The sequence below is a fragment of the Cornus florida genome, unplaced genomic scaffold, assembly GCF_030987335.1.
Source record: "Cornus florida cultivar Cherokee Brave unplaced genomic scaffold, ASM3098733v1 CherokeeBrave_3.0.0_Hap2_Chr04, whole genome shotgun sequence".
In the NCBI taxonomy this organism is placed as follows: Eukaryota; Viridiplantae; Streptophyta; class Magnoliopsida; order Cornales; family Cornaceae; genus Cornus; species Cornus florida.
In genome coordinates this window covers 92,162,137-92,180,359 of record NW_026775574.1, presented here as the reverse complement: position 1 = coordinate 92,180,359, position 18,223 = coordinate 92,162,137, and the positions used below count along the sequence as shown (strand labels likewise).

At 34.5% G+C, this 18,223-nt stretch overlaps 1 protein-coding gene across 2 annotated transcripts; it reads left to right on the top strand.

Moving 5' to 3' along the window:
- The first annotated feature begins 804 nt into the window (after positions 1-804).
- On the top strand, positions 805-17,355 carry LOC132303938 (ribonuclease J). Of its 2 annotated transcripts, XM_059801394.1 has the most exons (17): positions 805-1,201; positions 2,586-2,814; positions 3,295-3,418; positions 3,992-4,048; positions 4,524-4,715; positions 4,795-4,872; positions 8,790-8,972; positions 9,083-9,163; positions 10,832-10,897; positions 11,005-11,097; positions 11,846-11,971; positions 12,351-12,464; positions 13,472-13,567; positions 13,668-13,765; positions 13,849-14,297; positions 15,950-16,407; positions 16,969-17,355. In XM_059801394.1, exons 1-17 carry the CDS (start codon positions 1,000-1,002, stop codon positions 17,062-17,064), a joined length of 2,742 nt encoding a protein of 913 aa, XP_059657377.1. In that variant the 5' UTR covers positions 805-999; the 3' UTR covers positions 17,065-17,355. The 2 variants fall into 2 exon arrangements, with proteins under 2 accessions (XP_059657377.1, XP_059657378.1); XM_059801395.1 differs by lacking the exon at positions 805-1,201 and having other exon boundaries at positions 2,675-2,814; positions 3,295-3,404.
- The last annotated feature ends 868 nt before the right edge of the window (positions 17,356-18,223 follow it).

Below are 18,223 nucleotides of genomic sequence, written 5' to 3'. Positions count from 1 at the left end.
AGTGAGAGGAGTTTTTCGGTCCACAGGCCTAATACACAATTTGAATCCAACACAAGCTATTCCTGTTAGTGGTTAACAGTTTGTTCTTGACAATTTAAAGCATATTTGGAATGATTCTGTATTCATTTGAGAACTATAACAAAATGAAATAGAAAAAATAATGCCAAGATCACAACTGATGTAAAATGGTGTTTATTGCTTTGGAAGTGATGAAATTGTAGAGGACAAAAAAAAAAAAAAAAAAAAAAAAGACACTTTGTTATATTATGATAACTATCACCAACTCTCTCTTAAATTAACGTGTTCTGAGTATGAAAAATCATGTATAAATCATATCATTACGTTGTTCGTATTTAATTGATTTTATCTTTAAAAAAAATCATATCAAAATAACTCTAAATTAAATCATAGTAATAAGTTAATAACTAGTCAAAGTGATTGTTAAATTTTGAAAGAAAGAAGAAAAGCACACTTCTTCAAGAAATTGTAAAAGAGTGTTTTCTAAAACATTTTTAATAATTGAACTTTAAAAAAATAATTTTCAAACATAGTTGCCCTAATTTCATATATATATATATGGGCTAACCACATACCAGTTGAATTCTCTAATCAATTTTTTCTATTACATACCACTTTCGGACTTTCCCTCTTATTTTATCTTATAAATTTATTTTTAATAACTTCGACACTAATAAACAGAAAATGTCAATATTTTTTTTAGAAAAAATAAAATAAAAAAAGGTCACGTGCAATGCAAGAACTCATCGAAAACCACGTTTGTGTCCTCCTCCCGTCTTCTGCAAAATGATAACATAGATATTTTATGCGCTCACAAAAATCATCTCTAGTACACTACTCTACTCTACTCTACTCTCTATCTCTAGATAATTATTCAGATTTATAGTATTTCGATTTCACAGTTTCGTAACTCTGAAAAACCTCTCAATAAACTTTGGATTATCCATAAATTGAACTGAGCTTTTGCTGAAACAAACAACTATGGCCGCTTTCAGTGCTCTCTCACCCCGTCCGTACAACTTCTCGTGTCGCCCAAACCCTAACAAGAGTTCCTTCATCCTCTACCAATCCTTGAACCCTAGCCATCAAGTTTGGAACCTATTCTGTTTCCCAAGAAGAAGCAAGGAGGCTCGCTCCAGCAAGCGTTCCATTTTGTGCTCTATCGCCTCTCCTTCTGTTAGAGGTATGCAATACACACACTAAGCAATTCGGTTTAGTGTTTGTCTTAGGGAGTATTTGACTTGATTGGTTGCCGAGAAAGTGGATAAATTGAAAATAAAGTAAAAAAATGTGAATAGAACATGTTTGTTTCAGAGTAGGGAAAAACATTTCTTTGAGTGGTTTTGGTTTTCTTAAATTCATATATGAAAAAAAAAAATTTATTTCAAAATTGTAATCTCTCTTTTCTCTTTTGGTTTTTTGGATGTGCGTTTTCTTGGTGGCCAAACAGAGGATAAAGCAGTTAAAGGCGAAAATTTTGTTCTTTCTTTGCGATTGCCATTAACCCATTAACGTATTACTTCATTTTGTTGGTTTTCTATTTAAAGTTTTGTGCTTTTGACAGGCAATCAGTTTCTTGTGTTTTTTGAGTTTTCTTATCAACTGAATAGGATATAAAGCTATTCAAATGAAAATTTTGTTCTTGAATGATTACTGTGACACTGTAGCTAACTATGTAGTATCTTATTATTTTATTTTCCATTGGTATTGCGTCTGGAACTAGTTCTTTTTGGCTGAAATGGGTCTCTCTCTTGGATGGTATCTTTGTGGGATTTTAGTCCTATGACTTGCTTGTTGTGCAGCGAGTAGCCATTCTATGTTTTATTCATACAGTGGACATTGTTTCAAGTTAGCTTAAAATCCTATCTTTTAGAACCGGAATTTTATGGTTGAAGTTTAAAATCAGCATAACTTAAATGGATTTATTTGTTCATTGTCTCATTGTTTGACTTGTATCTGGGCACAATCTTTCTTAAAGCTAAGGAAGCACTAAGAATTACTTTACCATTAGGAAAAGGAACATATACAAAAGAAAACACAATCTTACTTAAAAAAAAAAAAAAAAAAAAAAAAAAAAAAAAAAAAAGGAAAAAAAAAAGAAAAGAAAAAAGAAATATTTTCTCCTTTGTCAGAAATGTAGAACTTAAAACAGATGGAGCTAAAAGATGAATTAGTTTCACTCGATGGATGTAATATTTTTCTAGGTCACAGTTTTAAAATTTAGGTGTCCAATTTCTTCCATTGGACAGATTTTGTTCTGATATCCTGTTTTAGTTATAAAATATAAGTCCTAATAATTTCCCAGTTTACCCACAAATGCCCAGTGGTAGCTTATTATTTATCTTCTGCAATAATTTCTTAATACTTTTCTAGCTTTCTTTTCTTTAAATCATCCTTTTGCCAATTTCCAAGCCTCTAGTTTATATTTTTCTTTTTCCCTGTAAATTCCTCTGGTTTATAGTTGTTTTACCAAGATTCAATTATTCGGTCATTTCCACTTTTTGTTTTGATCCTTCATATCATTGACGGTTGTTATGCCCTTTTTTTTTTTTTTTTTGGCATTTTAGGTACTCATGGATCTAAAGTACCCCGGAAAAGATCAGGAAAAATGGAAGGGGCTCGAAAAAGTATGGAAGACTCTATTCAACGTAAAATGGAGCAGTTTTATGAGGGGTCTGATGGCCCACCTCTCCGTGTTCTTCCAATTGGTGGCCTGGGTGAAATCGGGATGAATTGCATGCTTGTTGGAAACTATGATCGTTATATATTGATTGACGCTGGCGTCATGTTTCCGGAGTAAAGCCTAGCAAATCATTTTGCCTTTTTTATCTTTCTTATCATTTTTCTTTTTCCTTTCTAAACAATTTGTAGCTTGGTCGTTTTGCTGTTCCTGTCATGTGAAGAAGTCTTGTTTTGCCTTTTCCTTTTACCTATTGAAAAAAACACTCTTTTTTGTTATGGGTTGCTTATTGTTATCATTTCATAATTCCTTTTGTAATTTTGTGATTTTATTGGCATGTTGGAAAAAATGCCAAATTACTTATTGTCATTTAAATTAACAAGAAGTTCAGAATCTTATTTTGTTAGTCAAATATAAAATTTCTTCATAGCAACCATTTTGTCAAAACCAATAACTTTTACTTGAGTCGCACAATCTTCTTCTAGATTTTTGCATTTGCATTTTTAGTACTTTTTGGAGATGATGTAATTATTGCTAACTAACCTTCCTCCCCTCTTTCTGATCCATTGACCTGAAATGTATGATATGCATTTCAGCTATGATGAGCTCGGTGTCCAGAAAATTGTACCTGATACCACATTTATAAAAAAATGGAGTCACAAAATTGAAGCAGTTGTCATAACGCATGGTCATGAAGATCACATTGGTGCGTTGCCTTGGGTAATGTTTCTTTTCTTCGTCTAGAAAAATCACTTTATCATCAATGCATTAAATTTATGTCCTCTTGGTGATCTTTATTTTGATTTCTGATAATGTGCCTTAAGCTTCACGGTCTGTAAAAGTCGGTGGAAATTATTCAAAAGTGTTTTAGATGAGAGTAGGCCCATATTGATGCTGAAGAGTTATGCTGCATGAGTTTCAGATTTAGAAGCTGATAGTATGCTGTATAATATGTTTAATCTAGTTCAGTAAATTAGTAGTTACATCAATGATCTATGCGATGATGTTTTCAATTGCATGAATGTGGTCCCTAGCTTCTTTTGGTTGTTGAATACTTGAATCGGGCAATTGGAACTGGGCCTTAAAGAATGGCTTTAAATTTTTTTACTTTGAACAATAATTTTATACCTAGGTTGTCTCACTTTCATTGATTTAGTTCCTGTTGTAAACTTTTTTCCATTTTATGGAAAGAGTACTTGTTCACATCCTGTCCCATTTGCCTTTTCATTTTTATTGGGCTTCAGTATCTTATACATGTTAAAGTTTTCATTACTTTCTTTGTTATCTGAGCAGGTAATCCCAGCTTTGGATCCCCAAACGCCAATATTTGCATCATCCTTCACAATGGAGGTATCTAATAAAACTTTTCCGAATTTAGTTGCACTTCTCATATTTAATTGTGAAAAGCTGGTAGTGTTGGACAACAAGCAATTTTAATCATGTTAGTAGATTCAATGAACACACCTTGGTGTTTGAAAACAAAAAATGCACACACCTTGGTGTTTGAAAACAAAAAATGCACACACCTTGGTCAATAATGATTTTTTTTTGGGTCAATAATGATCGTCCTCATCATTTTCAATAGAGTTTTTCTTTTATTTTATATGCATCAATTTATGGATATGTACTTTTTTACCTTATTATTTGGAAATAAATATTGTTTAACCCCCACCCCATGCTGTGGCATATGGCATTATCGAGGGTTTTGAGACTGTTGTAACTCACACATGTATAAATGCATGGAAGTGTACATGTTGTTTTTTAATCTTGGTCTTCGTCTTCATCTTGATATAGAAAGATTGACACTCCCTTTATTTCTGAACAGCTAATTAAGAAGCGTTTGAAGGAATTTGGCATATTTGTCCCATCTAGGCTTAAGGTATTTAGAACTAGGAGGAGATTCAGTGCCGGACCATTTGAAATAGAGCCTATCAGGGTCACCCATTCTATTCCTGATTGTTGTGGATTGGTTCTTCGCTGTGCTGATGGAACTATTCTTCATACTGGGGACTGGAAGGTATTTAATATTATTTTTATTTTCTATACATTTTTGCAACTTCTTTGTGTTCATTGGTGGAGCTTTGTATATTCAATAGATTGATGAGTCACCCTTGGATGGGAAAGTTTTTGATCGTGAAGCTCTTGAGGAACTTTCAAAAGAAGGGGTAACATTGGTAAGTCTCCTCGATCTAGTAGTCATTTAATTTTGCTGCTAGTTTTATTATAATTTATAAGACCATTTATTGATTGGCTTTGATTTTGAGGAATACAGAAGACAGCACTGGGTTCAGTTTAACTTTTATTCACTATAAATAATTTTTCTCTTTCTGATTGAATGGGGGGAGGGAGGGGCTAAAATTTCAGGAATACTGGTGTGTTACATTGTTGATGCTGTCGTATAAGTGATCTATGATAATAATATGTTATTTCATTTGTGAAGTTTGTTCAAGATATAGTACTGATTTTGACAAAAGGATTAATGAAGTTCTGAGCCCGTTTGGGATTGCTATTGAACCACTTAAAAGACTTTTATTTTTTTTGCTTTTAAATGTGTTTGTTTTAAAAAAAAAAAAGCACTTTTAAATGGCAAAGATTTTACCTCAAAGCTAATTTTTTCTATGTTTTAAAACTGCTGTCTGAGTAGAGAGAGGTTCTATGTTTTAGGAAACTGTGTTTCCTTAGACAATTTTATCCCTTTTTATTTTTTATAAAGACAATTTTACCCTTCTTTTATAAAGTCCTACCATTATCAAATATAGTAACATTCCATCTTTTAAAATTAACAATAGAAGTGCTTAAAACAATATAGTTACCAAACAAATAACTTATAAAAAAAAACATATAGTTACCAAACAAATTAAAAAGTATTTTAATTATGAAAAGTACTTCTTTATATAAATGTGTCGCGAAACTCCTAAAATTCTTTTTACTAACAACAATTTTTTGACAACTCTACTAATAAAAGCGTTTTTGTCATTACAACATCAATGCCAAACGATCCCTCAATTTCCTCATTTTGGAGATTATATAATTTATTTGCAAGTTACTAGTGTGCTACAAACCATAAATACCATAGGTGTTATATTTATCGTGTCTACCTTTTTGTGGTAATAAACATGGTTATAGTTAATTGTTCAACTAGTAATATGGTAGTTTTTTTACATTGTACAATGTCTTACATTGTACAGTTTTTAGAGTCTTACAGTACACAGTAGATCTACTGTCAAGTTGCTTACATTGCTGAAGGTATAGATTTTTGTAAGGGGCTCATGCAAGAAGTATAAAGACGATTGTTAGGAGACATGTTTCCATAATACAATAGGGTGGCTTAGAAGTGAGGTATGGAGTATGGCTGTGTGGCTACCAGCAGAGGGTGGCTTTTTGTTTACATTCCAAGTGCATGATAGGAGTAATTATTTCATATTGGTTGGCGGAGCTGTTATGAACTCATGTTTTGGCAGCAGACTGTGGAGCTGTGGTTGACTGAGGCCTGTATTTCATTCCTAAGGTTCCGATTTGGTGAATGGAAGCCCGGCTGGTGTCTTTGAGACTCTAGAAGTTGAGGCAGGGAGACCTCTCATCACCTTTGCATTTTGTCTTAGTGATGCTAGACAAAAAAAAAAAATGGAGGCACTGGTATGATGCTAGACACAGGTGCGTTGGGTGTTCTGATTTAAAGATTCTTGGTGTGTCCAGTTGGGGGTATCTTCATCTCACACCTGCAACTGTAGGATGATGGAGCAATTGCGTTATTGAAGACGTGTTTCTTTGCTTTGAGACAGTTTCGGGTTTGAAGGTGAATTCTGGGCAAAGAGTTGGTGCTGGTGGGTGAGATAGATTACATTTTTCCTTAGTTGAGAAACTTAGATGTAGGGTGGGTGCTCTTCCAATAGCTTATCTTGGAGAAGATTTCAGTTTGGTGCTCTCTTTCTTTCCTTCCTCTTTATATTATTAGTATACTTTTTATTTGGCTTTTGAGGCAGTTACAGGTATTATTAAGTTATCACCTTTGTGCATGGACAACAGTGTTTGTTTTCCTTATCTTACTTTGGCTTGCATCGATTGATTGTGTTGTATTGGGGCATACTCTCAGGTGACTCAAGCTTGATGGTTAATATGAGTAAGTGGGAGTTGCTTTATGTAAACAAAGTTGCCAACTTTGTAGGTTTGAGTTAGCTATAGGGTTAGCTGTGTTTTCGCTGTTTACACTAAGAAGTGGTGACCTTTAAGACATGGGTTGGCAACACGGAGGAAGAACTACTTTTTGGGGTTAGATCAGCCTCTACTTTTTGCAGGTTGGCATTGGTGGCAGTGGACCTTCAAACACTCCAAATGGTTCTTCTTCTTTTTGGAGATAGAGGATGAGGTTTTATATCATCTCGGTGTGCTTTTCTCTGAGAGAAGTCTGGGTAATAGAAAGCTTGTTATGCTTAATGAAGCTTTGTCAGGAAAATGGTTGTGTATTAAGAAGAATCTACAAAGGGGTAATTGGTGGGGAAGGGTCATTGGTGGTTGGATAATAATGCGGTGGTGGTGGTGGTTGATGGAATAGTTATTGTTGAGGTTCTTTTGTGTTGGTTTGTCAAGGTAATTAGGAAAGGTTGTTGGGTTCTTTTTTTTTTTGATAAGTAAAGGTTGTTTGGTTCTTTAGGCATATTTAGTGGTTGGAGAGTGCATTTTTGCACCATAATTGGTGTAGGGGCACTTCTTCTCTTCCACTTCCCCACCCATCATCCCTTGGGAGGATATAGTGTGGGTATGTTTCTCTTAAGATAGTCTCTTGTGGTTTGTATAGTTTGCTAAGTTTAAGGAAGCTTGGACAGTTGCGTGGGTGGATTATTATGTGGGGCCGCTAAGTTATGCAAAAACAGAAACAGAAGAGGGAAAAAAAAATAACAAAAAGAAAAAAAGAAAAAGAAGAGGAGAATAAAGAGGAGAAAGATAGGAGAGAGAAGAGGAAGAACAGAGAAGAAAAATTGGTGAAGAAATATGTCTATACATAAAAACCCTAATACATCAAAACCTTGTATATATAGCCAAATCCTATGCAAAATATAGAAGCCCTAAATATTAGTAAACTGTAAAAGTTAAACACTACCCAAACTAAAATGAAAATATAATCGTAATTCTACCAAATACCTAATTTTATTTATCTTTTCTTCCTCCTACAATGTTTGAATTTGTGTGTCGCTCATGCATGCAAGTCATATGTTGGATCTTCATGAGAGAGGGGGGGTAGTCTGGTTTCCTCGATTTGCTTGGGTAGTTAGTAGTTACTGCCCGGGAGATATTCAGTATTCGTGCATTTTGTTTTGTAGTACAGGATTGGTGTTTGTCGAAGGGATGTGTGGTGGGATATTATAACATAGTAACCTTGTGTGAGGTTGTTGGAGGTGAAAATGGGTTTACTTGAAAAGCAGTTTGGCATGCACAGGTGCCCTTAAAGTTGGATTTCTTGTTGGTTTTTCTCCTTGACAAGGTATATCATTATCATTAATTTGTTATGTCGACTTGCTCCCAAGTTGGTATTACATGTTTGTGGCTGAGAAGTATGTTAATAATCTTTTTAGTGCATTGTAAGATAACTGGGAATTTGTGGTTCTCTCCTGTTTCTCAACTTAAAATTGGATTGGGTGTTGCTCAACCTGTTATAAAGCTTACGAGTTGGTGATGATTTTTGTCTCAAAATGTCTAAGCAGGTGCTACAGAGAGCTACCTCTCTGTTGTTTTCTCTTTTATTATTTGGTGGTGCAAATAGAGAGAGGGAACCGACCTTATCTTGTAATGCATGCAGCTGACAATGATAAAAACTGAAAATGCATTCTATTTTATCCTTTCTTGTTCTCTCCCGACAGTTTAGCACTTGTGCAAGTCTTTTGTTAACATTTTAAGATTTTGTGAGTTACCAAGTGGTTAGTTTTTGACTGGACCTTTTGTATACTTTGCATGTACTTCAGTTTGCACTCCACTTGGTGATCTTTAGTATTTTTCTTCCTTATAAAAGTTAATGAATAAAATATCGTTGGTTATTTTTTTTCCAATGAATAGCAGTAACCACGGCAGACATCAATTTATTCATATTCCTTTTCAGATGATGAGTGACTCGACAAATGTACTTTCGCCTGGAAGGACAGTTAGTGAGACTGTTGTAGCTGATGCATTATCAAGGCGTATTTCTGCTGCCAAGGGAAGAGTTATTACTACTCAGTTTGCGTCGAATATACATCGCCTTGGAAGTGTAAAAGCTGCAGCTGATTTAACTGGCAGAAAGTTGGTATGTTTATCCTTACTTCTCTAAATTAATGTTAAATTTTCCCTCTCCTTGCTTAGATCATTTGCACTGTATAATTTCGGAGACAGATGATGTTGTCGTCATTGTGTTAGGCATTCGTTGGCATGTCCTTAAGGACATACCTTGATGCTGCTTGGAAGGATGGAAAGGCACCAATTGATCCATCAACTCTGGTAATGACCACAGACATATCTTTATCTTATTCATATGGTTGTTAGCTTTAGTGTTCCTTTCATCTAGTATTATCTTCAATATGGTTCTAGTGTAAAAAGGGAAAAATAGCTGGAGTGCTGCTTTAGTTTACGCCAATGAAGCACGGACACTTTTAAGTGTGATTTGTTCAGACACTGAAGTGCACTCGCGGACTAGTGTTTGGGACAGCTCAAATTCTTAATTTCAGAAACATGATCTATTTCTTTGAGATAGAAGAAAAGTTATATTTGTAAGAAAAAAATCAAATAAAGTGTTAATAAAATTTATATAAAGTTTAATTAGAAATACTTACCCAAAAACAAAAACAAAAACAAAAACAAAAAAAACAAAAGAAAAGAAAAGAAAAAAAAGAAAGAAAGAAAATTAGAGATGCATTGATATCTTTACTTACGTACCCATCATGCAGAGCTTCTTTTCACTAACTGATGTGTGAATTGTGATATGTGATCTCTTACAATGGTTGAATCTTCCTTATATCTGTGATCTATGAGTTGAATTATTTTATGGGAAGTGAAACTGAGAGAGAGAGAGTCTTTGGCTCTGAATGAGAGAGATGAGAACAGATATGTGCGTATGTGTGTGTGTGAGAGAGAGAGAGGAGAGAATTTTTGAAGCCATGTGATATTAGACAAATCTTTTACCGTACCTTACCCTGCAAAGGGTAGTTGAGTTAGCTGTATCAATGGCTCAGGGAACATGGTTTGGTTATTGTACGTGTCCATGGGGATAATCTCAACTTAAAAAGGGTGAAAAAAAAAAAAAAAAAAAAAAAAAAATGAAAAAGAAAAAGAAAAAAGAGGGGACTTTTTGGCTATGTAATGTCAAACAAGTCTCTTACATAACCCCACCTTAACCCACACAGGTAGGTGAGTTAGCCAAGGCAATGGTACAAAAAAACTTGACTCTCCTAAGGCTTATGCAATGTAAAAGTTTGAAAGTGATTGTATGCATTTGTGGGGATTAGCCTCAACTCAAAAAAGAAATGGTAACAGACAACCGTGCATAAAAAAAAAATGAGAAGAAAATTTATTTTTCTCACATTTTGTTCAATCTTTGTCCATCGTTAGTTAACATTTTCATCCCAGGAAAACTTGTCTCTCCTTTATATAAAGACGAAAATGATGGGTCTGAAGAGGACCAGTTTTTGATTAATTTTGGTAAACCGACTAATCAACCTAAAACGGAAACGAATTTGTTGGTTCTTTGAATCTTTTAACAGGACTGGACCAATATTATTAGAGAACTGGACCATACCAACCCAGTGACATGAGGTTGGTTCAAGGTTAAGATATGGGTAGACCAGTATGACTAGCACCTCTACATACTCATGTTGTGTCATGTCTGATTCAGATGGCTGGTACTTCTTTCATTTTAAGTGACTGGAACATGACTATTACTATTATTTTTTTTTTGGGTTCTTATTTTCATATATGCAACTTATAGATGTTGGATCTGTATTTGCTATGTCTATCATCTAATTGAATTATAATGTAATGGAAGTATGACTTGTCTTTCATAACTCCCAACTGGCAACCACATACCCAGCCCTATTCCCCAAAAAACAAGTTGGACTCTCCTTATATTTTTCTTTTTCCCTCTTTCTAACTGATATTGAATATATTGTATAGGTGAAGGTGGAAGATATTGATGCTTATGCGCCAAAGGACTTGCTAATAGTCACAACTGGATCTCAAGTAAGTCAATGTGGATGCTTCTTAGTAATGGCAGCATTATTATATGTGAACTGCTAGTTATATTGCAACTGTTGTAGCTTGCATGTGACTATGAGTTATTGTGTCAGGCAGAACCACGTGCTGCACTGAATCTTGCATCATATGGAAGCAGTCATTCACTCAAATTGAGCAAGGAAGATATAATCTTGTATTCTGCTAAGGTACTGAAACTTAGAAGTGGTAGGTCTGATTCATCTTTTGATTTTTAACCAACTTGTTTCCAAAAATTCTCTCTTGTAAGATTCTAATTTAAGCAGATCTATTTTGAAAACCTGAAAATAAAATGTTACTTAAATCTTCACATGTTTATTTGACCTTATTTTTATTTTATTATTTTTAATTTTTTTTTTTCTTTAATTGTACTCGGTGCTTGAGTAATGGCTCTAAAAGAAGTTTCTTTTCTGATTCTTTGTGCATACCTTTTCCTAATTAGGTTTTCTTATTATTATTAGAAATATGGGAAAATAGAGAGCTGAAGGTGATTTGTATGTTGTACTCCCTGTCATTGGGATATTTGATCTAATCTTGAGTGAGTGATGTGAATCTAAATGTCATGGCATCTTGATAAAGAAAGCCAGGAGATCTTTAGTTACCTGCTTATGTTACATAATGCAGCATCACTTTAACATGATTGTGTTGTCAGAATTTAAAATGCATCGTACCTCCATTTCAGCCTTGATCTTATTCCAACTATATCAATTAATATCATGAAACCATTTGGCTTTAGTTTATAGTTCTAATTTATTTCTCTAACTTTGGTGACGATTACTTCAAAAAAAGTTCTCGGACGCCTTCTCGACTATTTTGCATATTTTTCTAAACTTTTGAAGCCAGATCTTGGGGGATATTTTATATTTTTACAGAAACTTGATATTAAGTGTTCCATCTGTTTTGGTTGCTTGCTCTTAGGTGATCCCTGGTAATGAGACTCGAGTAATGAAAATGCTAAACCGTATATCAGAGATTGGATCAACAATAGTAATGGGCAAGTATGAGCAGCTGCACACATCTGGTCATGCACATCGTGAGGAGTTGGTAAGATATTTTTCATTTACTATTCAGGATCCTCTTATTTCCTTCTCTTACGGGGTATTTCATGCTTACCCTCACAAACGTTTTAGATATAATAAGAAAATCGATTCAGATTTTGTTCCTTCATCATATAATTCATTAAGATTATATAGGGAAGCTGGTTTTTGTTGTGACACGTGAAAGAAAGGGAGTTAATAACTCTCTCTCTCTCTCTCTCTCTCATGTATTTTTTCCACTGAGAACTGAAATATAATGAATACCATGAGAAATGGTTCCCGGTTTAGAAAAGAAAGCATGCGAAAATGTATATTTTTCTATTGGTAAAACTGTTCAAGAAATAATGTAAACATTTTTTTTTTGTACATTTTTTTTTTTTTTGAAGGAAGAAATACTGAGGATTGTGAAGCCACAACATTTTTTACCTGTCCATGGAGAACTATTGTTCCTGAAAGAGCATGAATTGCTCGGAAAATCAACTGGCATTCGGCACACTACTGTAAGTTAGTGGTTTTTGTTATGATTTATTTGTTAATAATTTCAAGATGACATGATTAGCTTGGTGCCAATTGAGTTCTTACGTGCTGTGTGGTTGAAAGGTAAAGGGATCATTGTCTGTATAAGTTATATTGCCAATTATAATATTCAAATTTTCCCTTTGTGATTCTTATGAAGTTCTCTTTTAAGTGCATATTGCATTTAATTTGCTGTGATTTATTTGTTAATCATTTCAAGATGACATGATTGGCTTGGTGCCAATTGAGTTCTTACGTGCTGTGTGGTTGAAAGGTGATGGGATCATTGTCTGTATGAGTTATATTGCCAATTATAATATTCAAATTTCCCTATGTGATTCTTATGAAGTTCTCTTTTAAGAGCATATTGCATTTAATTTACTTTTCTAAACTAGCTGCAAATTATTATACGACCAGTATCTTTTGAAGTTCCAGGGAGTTTTTTGTTCTTGCTTGTTGCTTTCTTGTCTGGACTAGTTAAAATTGCTTGGTATTGAGTGTAACTCTTATCTCCTTTATCCAGTTATTGGTAATTCTCCAAATTATATTATCATCACTATCATCACCCTTGTTTTAATTCTGATCAAATGTGTTCGGTCATATGAATTATCTTTTTACATTCTTTTCTATTACGAATCGTGTCTAATTATGTTTAGTTTCTTATGGTCTATTCTTATTAATTCATCTCATACCAATTTCAGTCTGCCTTTCTCTGTCTATTGTTAGTGCAGCCAGTGTTCTACATTGTATATGCCCATACCACCTAAGTCTATTTTCTCTTATTTTATTCGCTAATAGTTGTTACTCCTAATCTGTCTCTCGCTTGTTGATTCTTAATCATGTGTCTTCAAATTTCACCTATATTGTTCTTGTTTTTTAAAAGTGGCCAGTATTATTCTTTGTATAAGATAGGCGGCTTAATGACCGTTACATATAATATGTTAACCATCCATATCATAAAAATATAATGTTTTTTACATACTCATATCAGGTTATAAAGAATGGAGAGATGCTTGGGGTTTCACATTTGAGGAACAGAAGAGTTCTGTCTAATGGTTTCATATCCCTAGGGAAGGAGAATTTGCAGGTTGGTGATCCTTAAATGCTTTATATCTTTTCATATTCTCCTCTAATATAAGATGTTATTCTGGCAAGAAAAATTGAATAAATATTATTTTAAAGTGCAGTTGATGTATAGTGATGGTGATAAAGCATATGGAACATCTACTGAACTTTGCATTGATGAGAGACTAAGAATTGCGTCAGATGGTATTATAGTGGTCAGGTAAATGTTTAAGAAATGTGATAAAACACATTTTCTTACATTTTTCATTTTTATAACAGCAGCCTTGCATCTCTATTTTGCAGTATGGAAATTTTACGCCCTCAAGATGATGATGGCTTTGAGAAAACAATAAAAGGGAAAATAAGAATCACTACACGCTGCTTATGGCTTGACAAAGGGAAGCTTTTGGACGCTCTCCACAGAGCTGCCCAAGCTTCACTCTCAAGCTGTCCTGTTAATTGTCCTTTAGCCCACATGGAAAGAACTGTTTCTGAGGTTTTAAGAAAAATGGTGAGAAAATACAGTAGTAAAAGGCCTGATGTCATTGCGATTGCCACAGAAAATCCGGCAGGAGTTCTCTCTAATGAGCTCAATGCAAGGCTATCTGGCAAGCTTAATGTTGGTTTTGACATATCAACATTGAAAAAAGTGGTGGATGGACAACCAAAAAAGAGCAGGCTTAGCAGGAAACAAGTGGAAGAAGGTAGCAGCCACACACAATCATTAAACAACACGCAACATGAACTGGAAGGTTATAACTTTTTCTTGGTGAATTATGTTAATTTACGTTCTTTATTGTTTATATCTAGTGTTAGCGTGTATGTACATATTCTCACACACACGTGTGTGTATGCGTAGCATGTAGTTACATATATATAGACAATAGCAAAGCACATATCCAAAGTTCTTAAGGTGGTGCATTTATATATGAATTGTGATAATTAAGCCAACCCTACTTATATATCATTTTTATTTATATAATATTGTTTATATATACGTATTTATCTATGTATAAGCGAATCTGTTGCCACCCGCCAGGGATGTAGCTTTATCCACTGATGATACAGTATGACCCAAGAGAAGAAATAGGAGCTGGAAAATAAGTGTTAACATGCATTGCATCATTTGTATTAAATCACTTCCCTTTGGTGGGGCATGCAAGCTCCTTCACCAGGCGATGCAATCACTTGTATCACACATCTGAACCATTGGATTCTTTATTGTTTTAACTTTTAGGGTATCTCTGGTATTTTTGGGTTGCCTCGTTGGCTTTTCTTGTGGTATACGTCCCATTTTTTTCACCTTGATTTTACTGCATGTTTTTCAAACCAGTGTCATTGACTGAAAAGAACTTACGAGGATGATGGTTCAAGGGTTGTGTGGTTTGGCTGGATGCAAGATTGGGCTATGCATGACACTGGGAGTATATGTTAAAATAAAAGAAAAAATTGAAAATATTATGAAATATACATTAGTGGAGATCCAAATATTTATCCCATATAATTATGTAAGAATTAAACATTACTTTAATGGTCCTTTAGAGTGAGAAGAAAGGAAAAGGAGGGGATCGATGAACCATCTATGGCTTGGTAAGATAGCAAGCATAAGGGTAAGTAATAGAGGAGTCTCTCTAGTGCCCCCAAATACCTTCCTCTCAAAAGTGGGTCTAAAGGAGGGGGAAAGGGTCACCACTTTTTTTTACGTTTCTTCCCTTTAAACAACAGCCTTATTTGAGGTATAATAGTTAAATCATACTTATAAAAAAAAAAGGTACAATAGTTAAATCATGAAATCTCCCTTTTTTCATCTTTTCCTTCACATCGACCAAATCTCCGGAGGAGAAGGAAAGGATATACCTTTTTCATCATCCCTACCTCTCATTCCTTCTAATTTTCATCCCTCATCCAATTGGATGTTAAGTTATACTTTTGCTCTTAAAGCCAAGTAGTGTGACAGCCTCCTTTTTAAGGATATGTTGTGGAATCAAGTTCCATTGGATGCATAAAATAGGGGTGAGGTAAAATTATCGCCTATGGACCGATTTATGCTAAAAGCACAAATGCTCTAGCATTCTTGCAACAATCAAAAAGGAAAAAGAAAAGATTTTTTTTCATGTTCATTTGCTTAAAAATCAGTTGTTGTATTTTACCGAGGCAAGATCTGTTTTTATCATCCTTGGGGGAAAAAACAGTGTTTTTATCCCTGCTGTTGCGGAATACTTTACTGGGCAGATTTTTTGTGATTGATTACAAAGCAATATATCAATAGTTGCATGGGCAGTCATGTTAGCACTTGATATCTGCATTTGTAACACGAACCAATGTTTACATGTACCCCAACTAAAATTTCTTGTAGTTTTGTGTCACATTATTCCTCTAATTTGTTGACATGCCCTTCATACAGGTCATGACATTGAAGTTGAAAGACTTCAGTCTCAGAATGCCACTACTTCAAGTTCCGACTTATCAGAAGGAGCTTCTCTCAATTCGGAAGAGTCGGATGATTTCTGGAAATTATACATAGTGCCATCACCAGTTGATAAAGTAGTAAAAGATGACAATGGTTCTCTTCCATGGGAGAAACATAAAGAGGAGCTTAAGAAAGAAAGCAGCGAAGATGACTCCACAGAAATCCAAAAATCTCTATCAAAATCTTCCAAGCCTGTGAAACGGAACAAATGGAAACCTGAGGAGGTCAAGAAGCTGATTAAAATGCGTGGGAAACTCCATAGCAGATTTCAAGTTGTGAAAGGGCGAATGGCTCTCTGGGAAGAGATTTCAGCAAAGCTATTGACAGATGGGATTAATCGAAGTCCTGGGCAGTGCAAATCTCTATGGGCGTCCCTGATTCAGAAATACGAGGTTTGTTCTAAATGATAATTTTGGGTGCAATTGGGAACTCGGTTTTTCAATAATTCTGGTTCCATCAGCATGCATTATAGGAGGAAGGTTTTTAAGTTTAAATTTGAAATATAATTTAATTGTTTACTGAGCCAATAAGCATCTCCATTTCTAATTCTCAACTTTTTTCTAGCTTAAAATAAACAGAATGGTTGTAACCCCTTTAAATAGAATGTGTGTTTAGTGTAGAAGCACAGGGTTGCACATTTATCTTTCAGGTAGCAACCATGTGATCTAACTGAGCCCGGATAGTAGGGGAGGTTAAGTGTCCAAGGTCCATTAGAGGCATGTTGTGGGTAATGGGTCGGGTATGTGTACGTGTGTGCGCACGAGCACGGACATGCTCAGGCTCTCGGGTGTATACATACACATTGTGTGGTTGGGATCTGGGTGCCTCGACTTAGAACCTCACCACTGGCAGGGTCTCGCGATGCCTTGGTATAGAAGAGGAATGCATAACTTTCCTACCTTCTTTTGATAATGATAATGCTGCTTGTTTAACAGCCATGCTGTCTTGAACAGGAAAGCAAGAGTGATGATAATAGCATGGAAAGTTGGCCTCACTTTGAAGACATGAATAAGATTTTATCTGATTTGGAGGCAACAGCGACAAAATGATTGGAATTGTAGCAAAACAGCTTGCCTTGCAGAAAAGAGATTTTGTCAACAGTTCTTCAGAAAAGATTGGAGGAATCAGGATTATTGCCTTGAATTCATTTAGACTATAAATTCTATATCCTGATGTGGGAAGTCTGTTTTAATAGCATAGGGAGCGACAAACTGGAATTGGATTAGCTTTGTAGCTCAAGGCCTTGCGGTAAATTAATTGATCATTGAGTGAGGTTTTTTTTATATGTAATGGTTATTGAGGATGGTATTCTTTTCTCTTTTATTTTTGTTTCTCTCTCATTTCTTTTCCTTTCTTATATATATATATATATATGACGAGCATGTAATAGTTGAAATGGGAGGATTCAATGACAAGCTGCGTGTCATTCCAGGATTACCGAGGAATTTTAACATCAAATTTTGATCTTGCCACAAAACGTGGGGGAGATTGACTCTGATCATCAGAAAGCAATCACAATGCAATATAAACCATAGTTTGGAATTGGAAAAAAATTAGTACAAAATTTGAAATAAACTTCCTCCGTTCTATTATTTTCAAAGCGGCAATTTAGTGTTCGAAGCATAATTATAGTCAATTTGTATTTGAATTAAACTTCTTCCAATCCCATTTTCATTTTCAAAGTGCCAATTTGGTGCTCCAAGCTTAACTATATTCAATTTGTACAGTATTTATTTCATTAAAAACTACTATATTTCAAATCCGGTTTGGTCAAAGACTATAATTTGTTCCAGAGTTCTTTGAGAATAACGAATAATTTTCCCTTTCATTGTCTCTAATAAGTTTATGTTACTAATATTTACAATCATTTAGGGAGGTTTATAACGGTTAGATTTAATTTATATGTAGACATATTAAGTTAATTTATATGTAGACATATTAAGTAGGGTGTCAATTGGGTGGGTTTGGATGGGTTTTGGGCTGGTCATGAATGGGCGAGACAGCAATGGGTCACTAACCCATTATAGTGGGTTAAAAATGGGTTGAGTGTTAAATGGGTTGAGCTGAACCCACACCCAACCCAATTATCCAAATGTTTTTAGAAACAAATTGTCAAATATTTTTAATTCTTGAATACCAAAAAATTAAAAAAATTGTTATTGTAACAGTTTTATATTAATTTTCTGGTCTCTGGTGTTACATTTTTTT